This window comes from Daldinia decipiens (genome assembly GCF_022478715.1).
Source record: "Daldinia decipiens strain CBS 113046 unplaced genomic scaffold F4813scaffold_48, whole genome shotgun sequence".
Classification (NCBI taxonomy): Eukaryota; Fungi; Ascomycota; class Sordariomycetes; order Xylariales; family Hypoxylaceae; genus Daldinia; species Daldinia decipiens.
Window position 1 is genome coordinate 168,021 of NW_026054591.1, and position 24,400 is coordinate 192,420.

Below are 24,400 nucleotides of genomic sequence, written 5' to 3' on the forward strand. Positions count from 1 at the left end.
ATTATATTTTTTGGTCATTTTTTTTTTGTTTTTATTAAAAATCTCCCAACACTTTTTTTTTTTTTTTTTTTTTTTTTTTTTTTTTTTTTTTTACGAAACCCCCCCCCCCCCCCCCCCCCCCCCCCAAAAAAAAAAAAAAAAAGGCTGCTTACCTCTGTTAATAAACTGAGTTGTCTTGTTTTAACGTAGACCAGGCTGCCAGGTAGTCATTCCTAACAACGGACCATAATTGATCATATATTCGTACACTATATATAGGTCACATCATATTGAAATTTTCATTTTGATCCAGCTCTAAACTACCTTAGTACCTGTTATTGGAAGTGCATGCATAGAATGGCTGATGGAAAGTTAGCTAATATCATTGTTTTAGGCATGTTTTCACGAAAATGACTCAGGATGTATACCATACGCCTCGATCAAACATCTAACCTCGTTGGATCAGAAGCAAATAAGCATATTTATATTGAAATATAAAAAGTGAGAACCATTTTATCAGCACTGACTATAGCATCTTCCCGTTTCCATGCTATAAGAGTTATGTTTGTTGAACTATCTCACCATCTGTCAGAATTCTAGATGAGACATCTAGAACAAAGGACATGTTCAGTATGTATAGACACAGGCTCCCGTAGATAGATTAGAGTTCCTCGCGCAACAACTTTGTTATTTCCCTACTGTTTAGTTCTACCTCGTGACACCATCTACTGTCTTGGAATTCCTCAGGTTGTATTTCTGACCTCGTTCTTTTCAGATGCAGCTAAGTTTGAGGCTGAATTATAGAGCTGTACTTATTTCTGAGAGAATCACTTATGCTATTTATAATGACAAGGCACTGATAATACTGAGTCTACCTAGTGATAAGCATGCCTTTGGTACCTAGCATATTCTACTTCGCGTTCTGAAATTATTGATACCTCTCAACACTATACAAGTATAATGGCTACGAGAATGTGTATCAGGAAAGCACTTAGTAACTTTTTCTTTTACTATTTGATATTCTCGTTCCTCAGCCCATAACGAAACATCCGGCAACGAAAACGAGCACATAAGACAAACAAATTTATATATTTAAATAAATACCTGCTACCTTATGATGCATTTTGGAAACGAAATTTTGTCTACCCGGTAATCATGCTCTGAAATTAAATTATAGGCAAAAGTGATATTATGTTGATATAAATGTGATGAAACCAATGAACGCCCCATTATCGAGCCGACAGACTTTGATATGACGTTTGACGATGGGACCGGCCCATCTCGTGTTGTACAATAACAATACACTCTTACTTTAGAGTCTTATGGTTTCAATCATATCGGATTCTATGATAAATCATAGTTAGTATTGACGCGCTACGGAGTAAGGGGCTCTTATTTCAACTATGTTGTTTTCCGGGCTAAATGCCAGGTATGTAGGTAGGTACTTACTTCGTATTATACCGTTCACCTCCCAATCCAGTAAGTCGGGAGGACCCCCTGTCTAGCAATCGCTTCTGCAATCTGCGCGTCTGTCATGCTCTCTTGGCCATTGATAGCGTACCAAGGGGAGTCGTGGAGCAGATAATAAGCCTGACCGACCGGGACGTCAACGCTAGAGGCGACGATAACTCCGGGCTCGTCCGTCCGCATCCGCGCTAGCTGGGCCCATAGGGTAGTCCGTTGAGCAGCGTCGAGTTCACGTGCCAGATGAAATACCGGGGTATAGGAGCGGTCGGATCGGGCCGTGAACTTGGCCCGGAATGTCGGTGTTCCGTCGATCGGCCGTAGATGCTTGCCCCCTAGGGTAAAATATCCGGCGCAGTTGCTGCAAGGCTCGCCACGCCTTAAAAGCATAGCGTCGACAATTGGATATGACCCCGGCGAGTCAAATGCTTGAAAGTACGATAGTAGCATGTTTTCCTCGGCGTGCGGATGGTGTCCGCCGTCCCCCGTTCCCGCCATCGCCGTCCAAAGATCTGCTTCTCCGTCCGCAAAGAGTAAGGATGCCGACAAGTCGACCTGGTCGCTAGTGCGGAGGCCGCTGCGCACAAATTGGTACAGAGCACCTACCAACCCAAGCTGTGCATAGTTCAGGCGTACTGCATGTCCACTGGCGTTCTTGATGCGGAAGCTAGGAAGCTCGACAAATATGAATTGGGGCATGGCGTCGAACGGTTAGCGGCACGGGATATTATGGCTATTATATGATTAAGTAGAGAGGAGCTCTGCCGAACGAGACTATATGAAGGGAGGCTTAGAGAGGACTGTCCTAGATGATATAGAATGGGGACTTTCAACTTGATTATCGATGGCGTAGAGTCCGGTGATAGATATAGGAGATCGATCATCCCATGCTGAACGACCATTGCCGGGAGATAGGCGAACTGATGCCTAGTGCCTGGTACCTGCTTCTTCGTAGCGAGTACAATTTTCTAGTTCGTAGCATTCCTCACGGGAATGATTCACACGCCATAATGTGAATCAGATGGCAATGTATCAAGAGTCACTGCTGACCCGCGGTAATCGAAAGCACACCTGTGACGAATGGGGAAGCTCCTATGGACAGCGACGAGGTTGATAAGTTCACGAGAGGGAGAGGGGCACACGGGAAGGGCTAGTCAGGGGAAAGATAGATACCCATACCGCGAATAGGCTATTGCAAGGTTGGTATATGTATTCTCCGGGACAGGCATCCAAGATCTCCCGATCGCCATAGATTCCGCTAGGGAGTTGCTCATATCTTCACCCACGTTTCAGCTTCTTCGGTAGCTGGCTTCCTTTAAAGGTAAGCTGACGCAAATTCGACCGTGACGTCTTTGAACGCGGCCCTGAATGAGGCTGATAATGATCGGGAAGCTGCTTACCGTGCAGCATGCAAGCCATAGTAAGGCTGACCCAGCAACCTGGTAATACATCTCGGACGTTTACTTTTTGTCTTAATCATCTTGGTCGTTATGCTGATATACTAGCACCACCCGTGAATTCTCGATACGTAAGTGCCCTTGGCTAGGGCTTGACATCATCGAGCCCCCCCTCCCCTCCCCCCGAAGTTCGCGATAGAGTAAAAGCTCAGGTCGGGAGTTGCTTCACCGTACACGCGCCGAGCGGGATTCTAGCGTGGACACGTTGATACTACATAGCAAGGTCAAGATATGCCAACACGAGGTTATGTAGAGTGGATAGGGTACTGACTTGCTATGGAACCCATGGAGATTCGGTTCTACTTTGGGGTTATCCCGGGTTCTGGGTATTTGATAGACGGGCTTGATGGGCATCCGACTCGTCGACTGTTGAAGTTTCAAATTGAAGCTCGTAACGGGTATGCATATGACTAGGACTCAACCATTTCGTGTCTAAATTTGGGCTGGTCGGTTTTGACGAGTAGTTGCTCTCGGCCGGCGTTCTGCTCAGATAGTAGGACAAGGGGATATATGCGGCTACGTGGCGGGAGCGCAACGAGGCCGAAGATCCAGACTCGAACAAGTCCCGTGAACCGTGCAGAACCCTGTCGCAAGATCACCAACTAAACAGACCGGGGAACGAGACTATTCCCCGTATAGCCTGCATAAACCCTAGCAGACCTGAATCGTACATAATCGTCTAAGAACTTTATAATCCTTAACCCTGGGTCTGTGTCCTGGTAGCTTGGGTCGGGTCTTGAAGCCCGTCGCTTGGGGATTCTTACAATAGCATCATCTTCTCACCCCTTGCATTGAACCTTGCAACCTTGAGAACGAACTGTTAGGAATTAGGTAAAAGAATAGAAAGGAAAATAAATTGACGTCACGAGGTAATTCGTATTTTTGTATTTTCTCGTTCCCCCGTTCCCGTACCGGACTTATATTAGTATTGTTTACTCGGCGAAAATAAAAGCCCTTTTCTTCTTCTTTTGGATTTAGTCGGCGGCGCAAGCTACCTAGGTAGAGCAAAGCTGGTGCCAACTGAATGAGGCCTCGCGCTTAGATCATCGTTCTAGGGCCAATCTGGACTGGTTATACGCCAATAGACGAGGCCAATCCATAACCGTTTAACCGTTTATGGGGTTCCTTCGTATTGTTACCTTGTCCGTGGGTTAGCCTCAGCACAAGTCCCATCAGCCTCAATCTCATTTTCATTAGCCAAATCGCTACAGGTGCTCGGATCGTTCCATGATTGGACAATCTTCGAATATCGTCTTCGACCTTCTTCACTATTGGCGCATTTCATTGGTTCTAGCGCCAAGCGCTTCTGTGATGCACTCCCCATTTACCTATTTCGGTGGGGGTATCGTGGGGACCGCCGTCTTAGTCGAACGACCTCTTATCTTCTTATTTTCCGGTCGCTTCTTTTTCTTCACACAACTTACCTCCTAATTCCTCTCATTTACCTCATTGGCGGTTATCGACGTCAAAACCAAGTCGCGTGCGCCATCTCGTAGTCGCATTCGTAATGATTTTAGGCCTCCTGGGAAGATTCATGTTGTCGCTATCTTCAGAGTCATCGCGCTTAGTACGTCCCGATTTAACTCGGCGAAATCAAGCCGCGCTGACACAGATCGCAGCTTCAATTCTCGCGCTGATGGGCTCAAACAATAAGCTGATTTCTTATCAACTTGGCCAATTCAACCGAAACCTCAAATTCTGCAATCAAGCTCATGTTAGCTGAGGGTGAATGGCGCCGTGTTGTACTACGGTTGATCTCGGTCCTTCTGTCGGATAGGAAAACCGTTGAGATTATTTGCTCGTAAGTGCGATCAACAGTCGACCGTCGCCTTAATCTAAGTGGTCCGCTACGGCTAAATCCGAATCCTTATGGTGTACCTCGGGGGCAGTGTGAGAACAGTAGAAGCACTCCGGGCGGAGCATATCCTGAAAACATTTCCAAATAAAGCGAATCCGTCAGCAACTATTTCCATCGTTGTTGTAACATGAATTATAAAGTGTTTTTTTTATATATCGACACCCTTGATGACCTCTTAATCCCGTGATACATGATGAATACCATCGATCAGGCCTATTGCAAAAATATGTTGGTTTCTAATCATATTAAACTGGTGGAGATCTTACTATGACTGTGCGAATAAGAATCGGTGAGATCCGATGATACCTACGTAATATTCGTAATTCAAACCAACGTACATATTTTTTTTTAAAAAAAAAATAAGTTATTCATAATCTTTGCGGCTTTGCTTGATTAGTTGCTATCTAGGTATCTTCCAAGTTCTATTCGCATGGTGGAAACATTAGTATTCTCTGTAGCTTCTTGAAAATAAGCTAGTTACAGGCACTTTGGGCGATCTAAAGGCTAAACAGTGACCGAAGCTAGCGCATCTGAAAGGAAGATGATATAACTATCGGTACTGTCTAAGTTCCCCCAAATCGTACGAAACGCGATCGTCTCTCTCTCGGGCAGCTTTCCGTAATATTGAGCCGCGTAGCGTATTTTCCCTCTAAACTTCATATCATCGATCCAACATACGGGTCGCGGTTACCATCCGGAGAGTACTCGACGGTGTACTGTACAGTCTTTTGTATCTGAAGTCCCTTTTCCTCGTGTAGCGTATACTCTTCTGAGCTGGAATCGGCCCTACGAAAATTGGATAGGTTGGCGCCCTCGTATCCAACTTTACCGTTGTTGATGCGCGCCCATTTACCCTCTTCCGACTTGGAGTGACTCCCGCTGCTACTCGGATAGGACTTTGGCAAGCCACTGCTAGTGTAAGCTGCGCCTTTGTCCGAATTCTCGCGAGAATTGGAGTAGTAAGTAGGCATCAGTTTTGGGAACCACTTGATAATTAGGGGGCGGATCTGCGGAAGACAAGCACATACGAGCGCTACGTTCATCTCAATGATGGTCCACATGGTAGAGGCAATGTCGTAAGTTGGGTCTGGTGTCCTTGCTTGCATATCTATGGTGGTGACTCTTAGACAAGAAGTGATAACCACGCTGTTGTCTAGCGTTAGTTAATTGACATGAAGATGTGCCACAGGCTACTTACAATACACCGAGAGCAAAGACGATCATCAGGGCAGCCTTTTGGACTCTAGGTATCTGCAATGCGTAGACAAGAGTCATAGGGAGAGTGAGGATGATGATATCGGTCGCGATTGAGAAACCAGAGTTGGCGTACCAAAATTTTCCATTATCTATGCAGGAACCCTTCATGGACTTATCGAATGCCTTGGTAATCGGGGTGCATTGGAATATCGTCGCCGTAACCGATGCGATGCAATACATGACCACAATGAGTAGCATGAAGCGGCACGCACACCTAAACCACTTGGTATTGCTGAAGATTCTCAGGTAAAGCAGAAGGATTGACGCCTTTGTTAGGTTGATACAGGTTTTGTAAGTCACCTGGCAGAGGTAGAAGTACTACGTCCCGGGGGTATCCCATTAGTGATATTGGACCACACAAGTATAAGGAGTAGATCACAAGTATCCGAGAACACACCTTGAAGGCTTGGTATTTGTCAGTACCAGACAAACTATACATATGTCTTCCGTAACCGTAATGGCAAGCTGCAAGCATGATTCCGCTTGAAGCCAGAGCGAATCCCTTGGGTAAAGTCGTCAGCACGTGTGGTTCATCACCGGTCTTCGCGTACGCCTTAAGACCTTGACTTACAAGTGATACCAGAATAGTCCAGTCATCAGCGCCAAGATGTCCTCCGTTTCCCAGCCTCGACCATATTCTGGTGCCGACAATGATGGGGCAGATAGCCAGGAAAACCCCGACAGGAACGTATATCATCTCGGAGTTGGTATCATAGTAACCAGGATCATCAGGGGACAGGTTGCCTCTTGGGAAATTAGACATCTTGACAGAATATAACCAAGTGGCTAAACTCGTTATGACGACAGTGCCCTTGTAGTCCCTCAGGGTCTGGATTGCATGATAAGCTGTAGACAACACAATAGAGTAGAGTACCTCTATTTCGAAGTGCGGGCCCAGGAGATTGGATGGGATTATAGTATAGATAGTCTGAAGTGGGATATCGACGACCAATGTATACAGTTCTAAATTGCGAACTCGGTGGTGGTTGAGTGTTTTTGTGAGTTTCCAGGAAGTTGATGTGATGGTGCGATGCCGACTGCTATATCTGATGACGGGCGACTATTCCTTCCAGAGTAGCATATCCCAAACTGTAAGAGCAACCATCAAACTAGAAGTCTTAGATTAATTGAGTACCTTGGTACACTCACGATACAGTTAAGGAAAGTGCATGTGCGTACACTCTGGCATACTGGTTGGTGCTACGTCACTATACGCATCGTATATAGTTCCTTCCCTGGGAGAGGTGTACCCCATAGAAAATAGAAATCGAATTTAGCAATAGACTTTACTGTGATAGATATTAAGCAGCTACAATCACTTGCCCCTGAGATTCCTGCGCCATGGGTAAGGATGCGTTCAAGACTAGCAGCCACAGTGAAGATCTCAGATGAGACAGAAAGTGAGGTAACAGCCACATTGACATACCTAGGTAGGTAGCTAAACTTTGGAGAATATTGGAAGACGCCAAATCATTTCCTCCCTTCAATTACATGTCCCCTAACTACAACGTAAGGTACCTTAGGTATGTAATTACCTGTCTCTTCACCTAAGACAAGCACAACAAGACGGTGGAACATAGCACCACTAGTCATTTCGTATGTAATACATCCGGGTGTTGTTAACCGACTTCAAGGCGAACTAAGAACAGACAAACTTTGAGAGTTATGCTGTCGTGACTAAATTATATACCTAAACTATTATATATCTATATCTATTTTGCTAACCCGAATAATAGCCACGTCGCGTGCGCCATCTATCACGTTTGCGTATACAGCCATCTCGGCTGCCCACTTGCTTTGCTACATTGCTCCGTGATTACTGAGCACAACCGAGGAGACGTAACAGGCACACCAGATCTCAGATTGGGGCAATTCCGGATAGCAAGGGCAAATTCGCAACTATTGTCGTTAATAGTTTACTGTGTGGCGAATTGTCAGGTGCGGCTATTGGTAAGACAAGGCCGGCAAGGTGAGACAAAAGCTCGCAAGCGCAGGCGACGGTTTCACCCATATTATCGCCAGGTCGACTCATGTCTGAGATGCCCTGGACGTTCCCTGCTTTTACTTCTCTATTGCGCTTCCTGTAGGCCAAATCCAATCTGTCGGGGCAATGAAGTAAGGTCGGGCATGTTTGTTAGTTACCTATGGCCAGTTTGACAGATGAAGTCGCTTTCATATTTCGATGAATACCTGTTAGAGTATAACATAATGTTCTCAAGCAATCAATGGTGGCAATGTGCCTGTTATTCCGCAGTGGTTAGTATAAGATATGATTAAATTTTAATTCATTTCAAAAAATCCTTTTTTCCCCCAAAAAGGAGAGGTAAAAAAGGGATGATGAACTGCTACCCCAGATAATTCTGTATAGGCACATGCACATGTACATTAGGTACGCAAGATTCCATTAACTCTTAGTACGATACTGCATCAGCAAGATCACAAATCTAATGTATTGCTTTGTGTTTATGGTATGTCGTATCACGACAGCTATCTCCTCTCAAACCATGCAGACTACCTACCTACCTACCTACCTACATGCCTAACATACATGTAATACATCTACCAAGTCACATGTATATGCATTGTCACCCCGCGCCGAATTATATGTATTTCCGCTTGCTATTATGCATATGTTCCCCCCACGTGTAGGCTACAGGTTGATAATTCTGGAATAAGTCTATCAACGTTTCACCCATCAATGGGTATTTACGTCTTGCCGATAGTGCCCCCGGATTCCAGGATTGGGAAGATGGATTAGGTACCTACGGTAATCTAGGTATCTGTCTGGGCACCTAGGTAGTTATTTCAAAGGGCTGCCATAGCTTTACAAGACTGTTACCAGAGAGCTAGACTTTTCAACATTCCGAGCCTTGGCAGTGGTGAGTAATATCCATTAACGCCAAAGCCAATTGCCGGGGGCGCGGTCGTTCTTGTGTCGCGGCAATGTCTAGAAACAGGTGGTTACCATGAGACGAAATGTCTTGCTGTCTGAATCTCTAAGAAAAGCCGCCGAGAGGCGAGAAGAACGAACTAAATGAGATCTGCCTACATGATTTACCGTGAATGCGTAATCTGCCCGAGCTGATATGAATATATTTGATGTAAGATAGGTAGATACGTAGGCATGTAACTAATAGCTTTGTAACCTAAGCTGCCTCCTAGAAACAACGTCGAAAAAGAAATCATTGGTCGCCGACCACACGATTCTGCGATAAGGCGGCGAGTTCGAATTTCTTCTGCATGGAAAGACTAGTGGGAATAATATTTTATTTATCTTTATTTACGTAGGTACCTATTTATTAGTTTCTTTTATCAGCTGTCATATCTGGCTGTTGCTCTTCGCTCTTCACACTTTCGGTTGATGATCACCTGTTATGATCTTCACATGTGTCACTATTTGTCTTTCCTTTTCTCCTACACCTGCTTCCTTGCAGTAGTAACCCTACCCAGACGTGTCGATGATCTTTCCTTCGAAAATCTAATTCTAGTCCCAATTCACTCCGGCTTCCAGTAAACTTTCGGATATGCCTCCTAGCGCATCGGAAGAGGAGCTTACCAACAAAGCCAAACTTGTTCGCATCACCACCATCATGGCCAACCAGAAGCGTGCGCCGCATAGCGCCGATGCCGAAGTGGCCGGAATTCCTCCGGGCATGATCGACGCTCATGCGGAACGCCGTTTACTCCGTAAGATAGATTTTCACGTCTGGCCTATCCTGTTTGTCATCTACATGATGTCTTTCCTCGATCGCATCAACATCAGTAACGCCCGCATCCAAGGAATGACTGAGGAGCTAGACCTATACGGTAATAAGTTCAACATTGCCCTCTTTGTAAGCCATACTTTGTAAGTGTGTTGCTTTACGCTTCAATCTTACTGACCTATTGCAGGTATACTTCATCCCTTACATCTTGCTCGAGGTTCCTAGCAACATGGTGCTCAGGAAACTCAGGCCTCACTACTACATCCCGTTTCTTATGCTGAGTTGGGCCATCGTCAACATGTGCATGGGGTTCGTCTCAACGTACGAGGGGCTTGTGGTATTGCGCTTCTTTCTCGGAACGTTCGAGGCTGGTGTTATGCCTGCTATCGTCTATCTCACTTCCATGTATTACAAGCGCCACGAGTTTCAGACACGCATAAGTTTCTTCTTCTGCTCCACTGTTGTTGGCGGTGCTTTTGGAGGAGTAAGTAATCTTTCTCTTTCATCGGCGTACTTATCGTTATGTCTGTCCTTCTCTTTGTATTAGCCTGTGCAAGTCTGTATCGACCCAGTAGGCAAAGATGACTTCGGCAAAAAGGTCGGTAGTCACTAACAAATATATATATATATAGCTAATCACGAATATAGCTGCTTGCATATGCGATTGCGAATCTCGATGGCCATAACGGCATTGCGGGCTGGAGATGGATCTTCATCATTGAAGGGGCGGCCACAGCTGTCATAGCCATTATATCCGTCCTCCTCATCGTCGATTGGCCAGAGCAGTGCCACTTCCTTACTCCGGAAGAAAAGCACCAACTGGAACTTCGACTAGCTGACGATGGCGCCAACACGGTGGCTCGCATGGACACGCTCAATGCATACGCGTATCGACGCATCTTGTCCGACTGGAAGATTTGGGCTGGCGCTATAATGTACATGGGTATCGGCGTTACGGGTTACGCTACTACGTTCTTCATGCCGACTATTCTGCGCGAGTTTGGCTGGGAAGCACAAGCTGCTCAAATTCACACTATCCCCGTGTATGTCGTCTCCGCAATAGGCATGGTATCCGTAGCATACTTGTCCGATCGATTTAAGCACCGTTACGGCTTTGTTATTCTGGGCTGCACCATCGAGACAGTCGGGTACGCTATGCTGTTGCGCCACGATGGTCTATCGAGCGGTGCCAAATACGGCGCCGTATTTCTTGTATCGCTCGGCGGCTTTGTATCTGCGCCAATTGCGCTCGCCTGGCTCGCCAATAACATGGCGGGTCATTGGAAGCGCTCCTTCGCCTCCGCTATCCAAGTTTCTCTCGGCAATATCGCAGGTATCGTAGCAGCCCTCATATTCCGCCAGGAGGAGGCTCCGCGTTACCTGACCGGTTACGGCACTGCCCTAGCTATCACATGGTTAGGTGCTCTTTCGGCGACCCTGTTTTTCGTAGGAATGCTCATCGAGAATAGGAGGCGGGACGCCGGTAGGAGAGATTCGCGGTTAAGCGGTCCCAAGGAGGAAGTCGATAACATGGGTGATTACCATCCATCATTTCGATTTACGTTATGAGGGGAGATTGGCCTGTTTTGTTACTTACTAGTTTATTTGTTGCGGCTTTGGGACAGGTGTGTGCTTGTAGCACGCTTGGAAAACTAACCTGTTAGGTATTCTCAATGACATCAGACATTAAAATAGTCTCCATACAGACAAGGGTAACTATTGAATATGATAGAGGATAGGGCTCTCGCCATACGAAGACTCATGATGATGAATGCAGTAAGTAGCTTTATGTCATTGCAAAATTATGTGTCTTGTCTGAGTAGTGTCGGAACTGGGGTAGATTTTAAACCAATAGAGGCATACCGAAATAGGAGAGTAATATAGTGTATACTCACATGGCATAGTTATTGCAATATAAAGACTTGCGAGCTAATATCGAGCGCACAATATCTTGGTAGATATGCCGCCTGTGTTAGACATGTAGACAATTGGGTTGGTGGTAACTTGAATAAGTACCTACCTAAGCTTGGTCTGAATGCAACACACAGCTTCGAGGTCAACATTGAAAATATATGCAACTCATTGGCTTGTGATGGTATAATTTTAGCACCTTGAATATCTAATACTTCTCCCTAGCCAGTTGTCATACACGTAATTGATACATCCCAAATACACTCACCCACCCCTACGCAGGCCTGCCCCAATGCGTTGCTCGAACCCAGTTTGCTCCTAAGGGTTTTCGCCAACGTCGTTTTCGTGAATATGTCATTCCAATCGTCATCCCTAGCCATAGGGGTACTCGTAAATTAACCCCACCAAACTGCTAGCCTGATAGATCCGCCTGCAAATTCGTCTAGGTCGCCCTAGTCTCCACGTTCGCTACCGATAACAAGTGAATAGCATAGGGTACCTCATCTCTTTTCGCTAATGCATCATCGAAAAAAAATGGAAATATAATATAGATGGGAGGGAAAATGTCAACACGTCCACATGCTCTGGGTATATGTCATGTTCCGAAAGAGCGGGAAGAAATAAACCAACCAAAGACCACTATAGCATTTCTCTTATGGACAAGTCGTAGATAAGTAATGATCTCTTTTTTTTCCTTTCTTCTTTTTTTTTAAAAAAAATACCGACGCGAGCTTCTATAGCTCGTCTCTGATGTGCTGAACTGTATCCCCTACCTTCCCGGCGGCAGCCCCAGCGACGGACCTAGCCGTATCACTAGCTTCGCTGGCGGCGCTGACTGCAGTCGCGGATGCGACACTAGCGAGACTTGATACTGAAGCGACACCAGTTGAATATGCTCCTATGAGGCGCGAATATACCGACTCGGTGAAAGGTGGCTCTTTACCAACGACGAGTTCGGAAACGAGAGAGCTGACGACCGAGTACTGGGATGCTGCAGCGATATTAGCCGAAGAAGCGTAGTCTTCTGCTAATACCGTGACAGTTGAAACTTGATGCGCTGCCGCGTCCGTAGCCGATGCTGCGTAGTCACCCGCAGCGGAAGCAAAGTCACCGGCTGCAACTTGTAGATTTTCATACCACGGAGTAGGCGTAGGAGCGCTGTAGACCTGGGAGCTGACACGACTGACAAGCGCATCCCAGTTCTCCCCTATATAGTCGCTTGCATCGGATGCTAAGCCGCCGACAGACAACGCTATGGACTCGGCGTTCTCGCTAGCAACTGAGACTGCAGAAGCAACCGATTCACCGGCTACTGATGCGACGGACGAGGCAGACTCCTGGATATTGGTTGGGGTAGGCGTAGCCGTTAAGGAGCTCACGGCTGTAGACGCAGCAGAAAGGAATTCGGAATAACGTGCGTGTGCCAGACCTATGCCTGCATAATAATTGTGCTTAGCCTGGTTGAGAAGCTTCTCAGCTTTCCGTTCTGCCTCCTCGAGGTACGTGCTGGGTGTTGGTTCAGAAGCGCCGATGACTACCTTTGCAGATTCATACTGCTCCGAAGCCCATTTCAACGAGTCATCAAAATTGTGTTGTGCGATGGACTGGACTCTTTCCCAATCGACAGATGGCACGGTTGGAATGCCAGGAATCCATTGTGTAGTGGGAGTGCCATAGATGCCTTCTGATGCGGCTGTCATCGCAACGTTGAGTCTCGAGTTGGCCGTGGCAATTGCACCCAGATATGCGCTCGAAACAGAACTGAACATCGCTTGGTGGATAGGTTTTGGCTCTCCGCGGATCTGCGCGGATACGGCCGACATAGCACGTAAATAATGATCCGCAGCTCCCGCGACGGCGGCAGTATATGCTGATTGCGCGGCCGATGTGATGCTAGCGGGGATATCTGATTTAATAACTGACGCAGCGCTAGACGCGGACGAAACAATGTCATCGTCTAGAATAGGTTGTCGCGAAGGTACCGACTGAGCTGCGGCGCCGAAGAGGGCAGGTTTAATGGTAGTAGTAGTAGTAGTAGTAGTAGTTGGCTGAACGGGCGCGGCTGGTTCATCGGGTAATTCGACGATCGTTTCCTGAACTTGCTCTGGTCCATCAATTGGATCAGATGATGGGAGCGGCTCGACAGAACCAGTGGCGTTCTCAGTCTGTTCGGACGCGAGGCTCTCCGTTGGAGCGAGCGAAGAAGTATTAGGGTCTTCCGCATCTGTTTGGGAAAGTGATATTATGACGGTCTCAGCGCTGTTAGGGTTCGCTTGTTCGTTCTTGATCTCTTCACCAGCGAGAGGAACTGCTGACGTTGCGCTTTGCACGGCCTTCTGGGCAACAGAGATTGCTGCCAACTCAGCCATTTCGCTATCGAAGTTATCGCTAGCATCGCCAGCTATGGCCTTCCACGTAGCAACCTGCTTTAATCGACTCAACTCTTCAGCAGCAGCTTGCGCAATGCTCATACCCTCGTCCTCGATTTCGGCCCCGGTTGATTGCGCTAATACAAGGCCAGGGTGCGTTGTAATCAAGCGCTTGAAGTCATCCGTCCACTCGTCGAAACGTGCCTTTAGCTCGTGATACTTCCTCCAATCCTTGTAGGTGATGCCGTCCATCCATGCCCATTTCATGCCGATCTTCTGAAGTGCAAGATCGCGAGTTTTCTGAAGGATGCTGTAGTGCTCTTGAGCTGCCTTAGTAACCGCGATTTCTGTCTCTTGATCGTATGTCTGACGCCAGGCACGAATATCTTGGGCTTTGTTCTTAATCTCGAGACCAGCAGCCCGGACAGCAGCAGCGAGGGCTTCGTCTCTTTTTTCATTCTCATTGCCATGTTTTTCCAAGATGGATACAATGGATTTTTTGAGGTTCTGTAGCTCGGTGCTGGCGGTTTCCTCGAGTTGCTTCACTAGAGACCTACCCATACCATTGGCATGCCTTTCGATCATGCGGGCCGAGATCTCATCCACGCGCTCTTCAATTTCAGCGGCACCCTCCTGTGCAGCTGTGGTAAACTTGCCTTCCCATAACTCGAGATCCTCGGCGGCGATCTTCGCGGCTAGCTCCCGCGTTTCCTCCGACGTGGGCGATTTGTTCTGCTTAATTTTGACTTCCGGTGCTCCTTGGCCTCCAAAGGATTCTGCTTCGCTCGAGTGTTCAGGTTCGACAATGGTCTTGGCAGCCGAAGCAGCGGACGAAGAGATGGAAGAAGCTACCGGCTTTGTAAAAGTGGATTTGGGTGAGATTGAACTATTCAATCATCAGTAAATATACGAGAAAGGAACACTTCATGAAGTGGTATGAACTTACGAGCTAGCTTCTTCGGTCACCAACTTGGCCTTTCTCTCATTGTACCTTCCTAGTCGCTCGCCAATACGTACGAGCTGCGGCTCAACCTTCATGACGTAGACATCTCGTAGATGAGGCCAGATTGTAGTGTCCAGGAAAGTGTAAGTCTTATTCCAGGCCCAGATAGTCGAGGGAACTGCAGTGTCAGTCGTAAACGAATAGGCAGCGTCATAACCTTGTGCGGCGTAAGGCTGCATGAATACACACGCTGGGAGCACGAATTCGTGGTAGGTCTGTAGAGCATTGACTTGTGCAATGTCATAATAAGGAGATATTATAGCAGAGATACTCTCCACATGGGGCGCCACTGTTTGATCGTACTGGGTTTTTGCTATAGCTTGATACTCGCTTAGCTTAGGTTGCACATTTTTCTCCCACTTGACCTGACCAAAAGCTCGGGCCTGGGAAACTCGTGGGCCACCATATTTGACTGCATACGTGCGGGCAGGAGTGATGACAATGCGGTCGACTGTATCGTAGTATGGCTTGGCAACATCGACGTAAGGTGCAGCATAAGCATCGTAATAGGGTGTGATGTGCGGCGTTACGGCTGATTTGATCTGGAAGTAGGGTTTACATATCTTGGGCGTTGTGTCGTCACAGGCGTCGAGAGTAGAGGGACACCGGAAAAAAAGGGTAAAGATGGAATACCACGTTAATAGCCTATGATGAAAAGCGAATTAGTATCCTGTTCTTACACGAGGGAAGCATTCTACAAAATCTTTATCTTACCTTGCGATAATGTTAAAGCTCCACGCAAAGAAGCTCCGCTTCTTCTGTTTGGTATTTCTCCGCTTGGGAGTTGCTGTATGTCCATTTAAACCGTTAATCCCATTGACCCCATTTACACTTTTGACACCTTTGGGCTCCTTGAGAGACACATTTGTGCTTGACTTAGATCTGGTGTTTGTTGAACCGGCCATAGTAAAGGCACCTAGCGGTGAGCTCGATCAATAACTAATATTATTCGCATCAAGGTAAAGTTGGTAATTTTATATGGATATCAGTGCTGCGGATGGGAACATCCCCGAGATGCGATGATAAGTCGTATGAAACCGACCAGGATAGGATAGTACGGAATATATTGATTGCTCTTTAATTCTAGGTCAGCATCGAGTCCGCGACTTGAGATTCGAAGGTGTGTACATAAGTTTATGTGGCCGATTCGAGGGTTGACTACTTAGGAAGTCTAGGACAAGAGAGAGTGAGAAAAAAAAACATGCAAGATTCTGTGGGATAGCAGAGTAGAAGAGAGCGGGAGAAAGTGGATACACAAGTTTTAGAAGCTTTGATGGTGGCGTGTGACGGCCGCGAAGCTAAGGCTGGCGTTTTGACTTGCTGTAACAAAAAGAGATGATCAGGGATTATCAGGGATGACGCAGGGGTTTGTGAAGGTTCGAGAAATCGATACCGTTTTTGTTATCTGTCTTCTTCTTCTTCTTCTTCTTCCCTCACCAAAAAAAAAAAAAAAAAAGACAAGGGGATAATTAAAGGTCAGGTTTATTATATGGATACACGAATGTATAATGAACAAATAGAAGAATTCAAGGACAGTTAGATACATTAGGATGTACATTAGGTAATTAGGTACATACCTATGATACGTATTTAGGTACCTATTTAATCCGCACCAACCTATGTCAATATGTACCTAATGTAGCTGATGAACCCACAGGAGCTATGACGAAATAGAATGCAACCTGCAGTACCTACCTACATATAGTAGGTACGCTAATAGTAGCTGGTACGGTTTGTTAGACATTTCACGTGAGAACAGGTACTTCGTACATAACCTCACAGATAAACACGAGGGGTCATATTTGGGATTGAAGATTGGAGAATTGGACGGTCGTACTTATATCAATACACATATATGTTAATAAGTATACCTAAATCTACATGGTATAAGTGGTAACTAACATAATCTGACAGTTGGAAAAGATGATGATGGTTGATCGGGTCTTTAAAGACTTTAAGAAAGTAAGATATCGGAATGCAAGCTACGCTTCCATTGCCTTATCACCTATAACGCTTGTCATTGCGGCCTACCCTCCATTTCAAGCACTAGACTCTGCCAATTTGTCTTTTAGCATATGCCATAGTTATTCTGTAAATGTCATCTGACTATGGCGTTTGCAGCCAAGCAGTGTTGAAGAGATGATCTGCCCTTACAGCATAAATCTTGATAGTTATTATACTGTAAGGTCCACCAGTTAGCTTAATGAACCCGGATTGCTGGAACGCTAGGAATCGATAGACTTGCATATATTTCACGTGAGATAAAGACAAGTTATTAGGTAATATAGTTACATAGTTAGGTAGTAAATGTGGTATTACATACATGGTGAAAGCAGTTTTATCGGAACCAGTCGGCTGCATCAACTAGTAAGCCCAACTTCTTTTGTTATCTAGGTTAAGGCATACCTTGTATTTTATAAGATAATTGAGACTTTTTCTGTACTATACATAATATCATAATTGATTTTTGTTAATGAACTATATAACTTGGGATATGTATTGGGTGATTTTGTTATGTACCTTTTAAGTACTTGCGTTGCAGTTATCACTGGATTAGGTAATCTACTTTATGCGCTTATCGGCTTTGTTCTATTCTGATGAGTGGTGCTATCAGTAGGTAATAGTTGCCACTTCAACATTACCTACCTAAACTTACCTAAGGTAAGATATGTAGGCTTTTAGACGTACTTTCTCAGGTACATCGTCATTTGTTACCACTATCTAACCTCCATTAAGTACGGAAACATACTTGCAAACATATCTACCTACAAAGAATCACTTCGCGTTTATGTTCCTAGGTAAGGTAATATGCCTGCTTATCTATTTCTTTTTCTTCTCGAAACACCGCAATGTCCTAACTTCCACCTTAGGTAATCGCATACTTTGTATTATATCGCATATCTCACATCCGTTAGCACGCGATTTGATTGCATCGATTATCACCACCTTGTAGCATCCATTTTTTTATTAAAAACCGCTGTCGACGTACCATACCACGCGTGACGATACCGTAATCTCATGGTCCAAACTTAAGAAAAGAGCCCTCTGGGCGAGAGTTGCAATTTACCTCTCACCGACTGGTCTTGGTTTCGAGCAGATATTTCGTCGCTTACGATGCCGGATTTCTTACCCGACCTTACCCAATTCCCTAACGCCGCCCAGCGACGGGAGCAATCTGCTTCGAAGCCTGATACCATAGCGGAAAGCACCATGTCGGGAACTAAACCTTCGGTTAATGATTCGATCGATCCTGATACCTGTCGGATTTGCCGAGGAGAGGGCACCACCGACGAGCCTCTCTTTTATCCTTGTAAATGCAGCGGCAGTATCAAATACGTACATCAGGATTGCTTGATGGAATGGCTTTCACACTCGCAAAAGAAGCATTGCGAGCTTTGCAAGACGCCATTCCGCTTCACCAAGCTATATTCTCCGAACATGCCCAAGCGGCTACCCCTTTACATCTTCGTCACCCATATGACCAAATATCTCTTCCGTAACGTGCTTGTCTGGTTGAGAGCCATCCTGGTCACTAGCGTTTGGTTAGGCTGGCTTCCCTATCTCATGCGTTCCGTCTGGTCCTTTCTATTCTGGATCAGCGACGAGGGTTTCGGTCCCAGCCCCCCTGTTCTCGATTCTCGGAATGCCACTTCAATAGGTCGAGGCGATCTGTCTTCTCTTTCCGTCACGGGCACGACTACATGTGCATCTACACCCTTACTACCCGCTACGACCACCGCTGCGAGTATTGGGGGTATTATCGACCAGATTCCTGTGTCCAATTTGTTGAGAGCCATCTCGAGACCTCTGAACACAAACCCTCCAACTTGGTTCACCACGCTATTGGGCTTATCCGCTACCACAGACAAGTCAATATACGGAACTAAAGATTTCCTAAACGTGACACATGTCGATCAGTTTTATATCTCGCCCGTCGCTTATCGCCCCTCATCTTTATTGAGCGAAGTTGCCGTCCTCAAAAACTTCACGCGACACCCCGCGATCAACCGGACCATCATCGCTGTACTGGAGGGCCAAATCATAACTTTGCTAGTCATCGTATGTTTTATCCTGATTATCTTAGTCCGAGATTACGTGGTGCAGCAGCAACCTGAAATAAACATGCGCGCTGCTTTCGCCGCGGCGGAAAACGAGGCACCTCCACCACCCGCACCTGTGAACAATCCAGCACCACCCAACTTGGGTCTAGATGACGACGAGGGCATGGACTCTGATGACGACTCTACTGAAGGGCGAGATGGCCCGATAGCTGAAAATAATACAGAGGACTTGGGTCCTAATCGAGCAGGTCATCTGCAAGATATTGTCGATACACAGAACCCTCGCCATAGACCTATTGCCGAATTCCGGCGGCGAGCGCCAGTGTTTGATCCCAATAGCAGACAGGAAGGTCAAGGAGAGGACCGCGGTCGTGCCGAGTCCATTGCGCGCAATGCAGGGCTCGTAGAGCAGAACAACAAGTTCCAGGTTGGCCCAGCCGAGCAAAGATTTGGCGAACGGACTCTCTCGGACAATCTCGACGGCGAGGCAAATTCGCAGGGTACGGTGAAGGAGTATCTACGGATCTACAGAGAAGCCGGCGGAGACCAGGAAAAAATCCTTCAAATCATTCGAGAGGAAGGGCTGGAAGACCGTATGCGATACTGGATCCGCGTAACACAATCAATGGCGACTGCTGGCAGGGCTGCTGACGGAAGTAGTCTCGATCTGGGAAATGGCATTGGAAGTTCAATCTTAACTCACCAGGAACGACGCTCAAGCCGGTCCCCTACGAGGTCAGACTCGCCCAAAGCTGATGCGACTGGTAGTGATAACTCGAGTTGGACGTGGGCGGAAAATGATGACGGCGATGCCGTAGCAAGCCAGAGTTCCCACGATAAAGGGAAAGGCAAGGTCACCGAGACGTACGGAAATGGGAGCGATTCCTGGACAGATTCCTGGGCGGCTTGGGGAGGTGAATTTGGCGAAAATACTCCACATTTGCCTAATGGTAACAGCAGCAGTGAAAAGGCATCGTCTTCGGATATACCGCTCTTAACAAGACCAAGATCTATTTCTGACGGCCCTCAATCCCCCAAACCTATCAATAAGCTTGCAAATAATAATTGGTCATTCTCTGGTCTGCCTTCTGGTCCGTCAAATGCTCCTCATGGGAGTGTGCCTGGCCACGGCAATTCAGCCTTACCTTCTACCCCAATGTTTTCAGATGTTGATAGCGCTATCAATGGAATCGATTTATCACAACGAAGTAGACCTGTTGACGATGGTACCGCTATTGGCCAATCACAACAAACAACTGTACCTTTCCAAGCAGGATTGAACACGCCAGGGACTGTGGAAGACAGGATGGTTGATGAAACCAATGTACAGGATCTCGCGGGAGATGGCCACGCCGAGGACTCCACTACCTTGGTCGAACCGGTTCATGGTAACGAGCCCGCTGTCGTAGCCGCGAGACAAGCCGGCAGTATTGTGGATCGTGTAGCCGATTTCATGTGGGGCGACGTAGACGTTGGCCATTTAGATGAAATTGAACCAGAAGAAGCTGTGGATATTTTCGGTGTGAATCAGAACGCGCCGTTCTTCGACAACGATCGTGGAATTGACGGAGAAGGCGAAGATGAGATTGAGATGGCCCCAGATGTCGTAGAAGCCGCCGTTGCTGCTGGTCTCGATCCAGAAGCCGTTGAAGATGCCGAAGATTTTGAAGGAATCATGGAGTTAATTGGTATGCGCGGCCCGATTGCAGGCCTATTCCAAAACGCCATCTTCTGCGCCTTTCTCGTATCTATCTCTATCTTCATGTGCATATTCGTTCCATATAACGTCGGTCGCGTATCTGTCTGGGTAGTCGCGCATCCGACTCGTCTGCTCAGAATCGTCTTCAGCGCCTCCAAGTTCGTTCAAGACGTTGTCCTGTTGGCTGTCGGTTATACCTCGACGATTATATTCACCCTGGCCGAAGCATTTACTGTACTTCTGAGAATCGAACAGGGAAAGCAACTGATACATACCCTCAGAATTGATACTAGACACGTTGCCGCCGGCGCCTTAGAACGGGTTCTCGCTAGTTTCATGTCTGAGATTCCGCTCATCTCAGTTAGCGAGGTGCGTAACTTCTCCGCTGTCAGCCACGAGGCCCTCATAATGATAAAAAGTGAGATACGGTACGCTCTCTCATCTGCCGGACATGTCATTCTGTATATTTTCGGCGGCGACTACACTGCCAAGTTGGCTACGGCTAAGTCTATAATCTCCCTCCTGGTGCCTGCAACATTCCAATTCCTGATGGCTCTCTCCACCATTGCCACGCAGCCAGGATCATGGATGTTAAATCTGAGTCTCTCTGAACCGTCATCTTCTGCAAACCCCGTTCTTGCTTATTGGGACGCGAACGACAGGACATGGGTTATTCTTGCTGGATATGTCTCTCTGTCAGTCTTAGCCGGGCTCTATCTCGCCAGAGGAACGCCGTTTTCTACAGGACAAGCCGCTCAAGAATGGGAAGCATCCATTATTGACCTCCTAAACCAGGCCAGCGGCGTCATGAAGGTGATCTTGATCATCAGTATAGAAATGTTGATATTCCCATTATACTGCGGATTGCTGTTAGACTTCGCGTTACTTCCCCTCTTCGAAGGCACAAGCATCAGATCTCGTCTTTTATTTACTTACAATTATCCGCTTACTTCCATTTTCGTCCACTGGTTCGTCGGCACGGGGTACATGTTTCATTTCGCTCTCTTCGTTTCTATGTGCCGTAAGATTATGCGAAAAGGCGTCCTATGTAAGAAACCCTTGATTCGAGCTACTGACTATCTAGGTTGTTTTGCTAATCAAAACCAGACTTCATCCGCGATCCGGACGATCCGGAGTTTCATCCGGTGCGCGACGTTCTCGAGCGCAACGTCACTACCCAGCTCCGCAAGATACTCTTCTCGGCTTTCGTTTATGGAGCGTTAGTCTTAGTTTGTCTCGGAGGTGTCGTGTGGGGTTTATCCCTAACTTTGCCTAATGTCCTTCCGATCCATTACTCTTCTAACGAGCCGGTCCTTGAATTTCCTATCGACCTGCTCTTTTACAACTTCCTAATGCCTCTCGCCGTTAAGTTCTTCAGGCCGAGCGACGGGCTTCACGCCATGTATACCTGGTGGTTCCGAAAGTGTGCTAGAGCCCTGCGGCTGACATGGTTCCTCTTCGGCGAGCGACGCATAGATGAGGAGGGTACGTTAGTGCTGCCGGAAAGTTCGCCTTATCGAAAACTTCCCTGGTGGTGTCGAATTTTCCTCGAAGTCAATGACGAAACTGAAGTGGTCCCAAAAACGTGGCAAGACACGTTCAAGGGAGGTAAGGCGAAACCTTCTTCGAAAATCCCTACCGAGGAGATGGGTGTTTATAACGACAAGAAGGGGAAACTTGTCAACTCGGGGCAACTCATACCCGACGGCCGCTTTGTAAGATCGCCAGCGTCTGATCAGGTTAAAATTCCAAAGGGCCAGTCGGTTTTCCTTGATGTATCAGAAGAGGATAGGAGGGAAGATGGCAAGCCAGATCGCCCGGATACAGACCTATACTCGGGAACTCATTACCAATTTGTTTACATCCCTCCCTACTTTCGGGGCCGTATCTTCCTGTTCATCCTATCCATATGGATTTTCGCAGCTGTTACTGGAGTCGGCTTCACGATCGCACCCCTCGTGTTTGGTCGGCGCATGTTTAAGGTTCTTATACCTTCTCACATACGGACTAACGATATCTACGCGTTCAGTATTGGAGTCTACATTCTCGGCTCACTGGGCTATTTCGTCTTTCACCTACGGTCGATGCTCAACAGGCTAAGAATTTTAACATCATCTGTGCTGGATTCGATGCTCGACCGTCAGACAATCCAACGCGCCATCCAATTCGCGACTCGCGCGTCCCGGTTGTTATATACTTATACGGTCCTGCTTATTGTATTTCCCCTCCTTATCACGCTACTAGTAGAGCTCTATCTACTCATGCCGCTACATACATACATGTATCCAGCCGGAACAAATACTACGAGGCGACTCGAGGGTTTACGAGAGGGTCACACTATTCGGGTTATTCAAGCTTGGACTCTAGGTATATTATACCTCAAACTCGGTTCCCGGGCTGTGACGCTGTACGGTGGCAGGCCGGCGCATGCCGTACGCGCCGTTCTACGTCGCGGCTGGTTAGAGCCCGATATTGGTGTCTTGACACGGGCGTTTGTCATTCCCGGCGTCGTAGCATCGTTGGCCATGATCGCGACGCCTCCGATCATGGCGTGGGTAACCCTTCACCACATCCTAGATACCAATACGGAAGTGACTCAGGAAATGCGAGTCTTAATATTCCGCCTCGCCTATCCATCTACTACACTCTTCTGGACGGGGCTCGTTTTGATGCGGCGTATGCTACGCGTATTCGAAGGTTGGCAGGTTCGGATCCGGGATGAGGCGTACCTTATGGGGGAACGGCTTCACAATTTCGGCGGCACTTCGAAGGTATCAAACTGGAGAGCTAGCGCGAGGCTTTGAATGCTGTTTGTGTCGCTATGTAAAACGTAGAATTATAAGACTAAATGAACTTACGCGTATGAGTTGATGGTAATAGATATACACTGTCACATTAATTTTGCATGGGCCCCCTTTTTGTGAAATTGCCAGTCGTGACCATTGCTATTATCGTATCGTTGTAGGCACTACTCATGATACGGGATACAGATATAGTTATGTGCAACCTGGTAATATAGGTAGGTACTCCACCCATCTCTTCCATCTAAAGTACCTAAGGCAGGTAGGTAACATGCGCCATTATCACATATCCCAATGTCTAAGAGGATTGAAAAGATGGGAAGAAAGTGGACAAAACACACGGACGAGCTATATAATTTTTATTTATTTATGCTTCTGCAAGTAACTCACAGCAAAGCAGTTTTTAATAAGTGACAGGCTTCAAGTGGAACCTGGTCAACGTTGCGTTGCAGATGTAGGACTCGGCCGACAGTAATCATCACAAGTCACTTGGGTGTCGTGCGCGTCTGCACACAGCACGTACACGTAGTCGACAAGTACGAAACGGTACAAAAGTAGGCACAGGGGCAATCAAGTTTATTTTAATAAATAAATGGGCTCTTTCATTCATCAATGTAGTAGTAGATATGGAAACCCTCCTGTTCAACGCCCTGTTCTACCAATCAGAACTGACGGAAGCCAAACAGCAGACGAGCACTCCTTGGAACGGTGAAGAAATGAAAAAAACCTCACACAAACGCCCAATGGAATGCCATCCCGACGTTTCAGTCCCGGCAGGCCGCGTGAGAAAAAGCACCGGTGCCTTTAGGCAATATAAAGACAGAAGAGCCCATCCAC

The 24,400-nt window shown here is 46.8% G+C and overlaps 5 protein-coding genes across 5 annotated transcripts; 2 read left to right on the top strand and 3 right to left on the bottom strand.

Moving 5' to 3' along the window:
* Positions 1-1,194: 1,194 nt before the first annotated feature.
* Positions 1,195-2,437, bottom strand: F4813DRAFT_257269 (uncharacterized protein). Its single transcript, XM_049240215.1, has 2 exons — positions 1,429-2,437; positions 1,195-1,323 (listed from the first exon to the last, which is right to left on the bottom strand). Exon 1 carries the CDS (start codon positions 2,140-2,142, stop codon positions 1,444-1,446), a length of 699 nt encoding a protein of 232 aa, XP_049095391.1. The 5' UTR covers positions 2,143-2,437; the 3' UTR covers positions 1,195-1,323; positions 1,429-1,443.
* Positions 2,438-5,414: 2,977 nt separating this feature from the next.
* F4813DRAFT_383311 (uncharacterized protein) lies at positions 5,415-6,778 on the bottom strand (the record flags this gene model as incomplete). Its single annotated transcript, XM_049245925.1, has 4 exons — positions 5,415-5,904; positions 5,957-6,333; positions 6,413-6,517; positions 6,587-6,778. The coding sequence occupies 4 exons, from the start codon at positions 6,776-6,778 to the stop codon at positions 5,415-5,417; spliced, it is 1,164 nt and encodes a 387-aa protein (XP_049095392.1).
* A 2,555-nt stretch (positions 6,779-9,333) lies between these two features.
* On the top strand, positions 9,334-11,471 carry F4813DRAFT_374808 (MFS general substrate transporter). The gene is made up of 3 exons (XM_049244960.1): positions 9,334-9,848; positions 9,907-10,203; positions 10,368-11,471. The coding sequence occupies exons 1-3, from the start codon at positions 9,540-9,542 to the stop codon at positions 11,286-11,288; spliced, it is 1,527 nt and encodes a 508-aa protein (XP_049095393.1). The 5' UTR covers positions 9,334-9,539; the 3' UTR covers positions 11,289-11,471.
* A 246-nt stretch (positions 11,472-11,717) lies between these two features.
* Positions 11,718-16,458, bottom strand: F4813DRAFT_374815 (uncharacterized protein). The gene is made up of 3 exons (XM_049244961.1): positions 15,717-16,458; positions 14,946-15,647; positions 11,718-14,885 (listed from the first exon to the last, which is right to left on the bottom strand). The coding sequence occupies exons 1-3, from the start codon at positions 15,905-15,907 to the stop codon at positions 12,365-12,367; spliced, it is 3,414 nt and encodes a 1,137-aa protein (XP_049095394.1). The 5' UTR covers positions 15,908-16,458; the 3' UTR covers positions 11,718-12,364.
* Positions 16,459-17,672: 1,214 nt separating this feature from the next.
* On the top strand, positions 17,673-23,661 carry F4813DRAFT_257411 (uncharacterized protein). The gene is made up of 3 exons (XM_049240216.1): positions 17,673-17,800; positions 17,873-21,810; positions 21,870-23,661. The coding sequence occupies exons 2-3, from the start codon at positions 18,117-18,119 to the stop codon at positions 23,564-23,566; spliced, it is 5,391 nt and encodes a 1,796-aa protein (XP_049095395.1). The 5' UTR covers positions 17,673-17,800; positions 17,873-18,116; the 3' UTR covers positions 23,567-23,661.
* Positions 23,662-24,400: the final 739 nt, after the last annotated feature.

Excerpts from the sequence above, each read along its gene's own strand:
- F4813DRAFT_257269 (XM_049240215.1), bottom strand. The coding sequence starts at position 2,142 with ATGCCCCAATTCATATTTGTCGAGCTTCCTAGCTTCCGCATCAAGAAC.
- F4813DRAFT_374808 (XM_049244960.1), top strand. The coding sequence starts at position 9,540 with ATGCCTCCTAGCGCATCGGAAGAGGAGCTTACCAACAAAGCCAAACTT. Across the intron at positions 9,849-9,906 it reads AGTTCAACATTGCCCTCTTT|GTATACTTCATCCCTTACAT; the intron begins GTAAGCCATACT and ends GACCTATTGCAG. Across the intron at positions 10,204-10,367 it reads TTGGCGGTGCTTTTGGAGGA|CTGCTTGCATATGCGATTGC; the intron begins GTAAGTAATCTT and ends TCACGAATATAG.
- F4813DRAFT_374815 (XM_049244961.1), bottom strand. The coding sequence starts at position 15,907 with ATGGCCGGTTCAACAAACACCAGATCTAAGTCAAGCACAAATGTGTCT. Across the intron at positions 15,648-15,716 it reads AGCTTTAACATTATCGCAAG|GCTATTAACGTGGTATTCCA; the intron begins GTAAGATAAAGA and ends TTTTCATCATAG. Across the intron at positions 14,886-14,945 it reads GTGACCGAAGAAGCTAGCTC|TTCAATCTCACCCAAATCCA; the intron begins GTAAGTTCATAC and ends ATGATTGAATAG.
- F4813DRAFT_257411 (XM_049240216.1), top strand. The coding sequence starts at position 18,117 with ATGCCGGATTTCTTACCCGACCTTACCCAATTCCCTAACGCCGCCCAG. Across the intron at positions 21,811-21,869 it reads TATGCGAAAAGGCGTCCTAT|ACTTCATCCGCGATCCGGAC; the intron begins GTAAGAAACCCT and ends AATCAAAACCAG.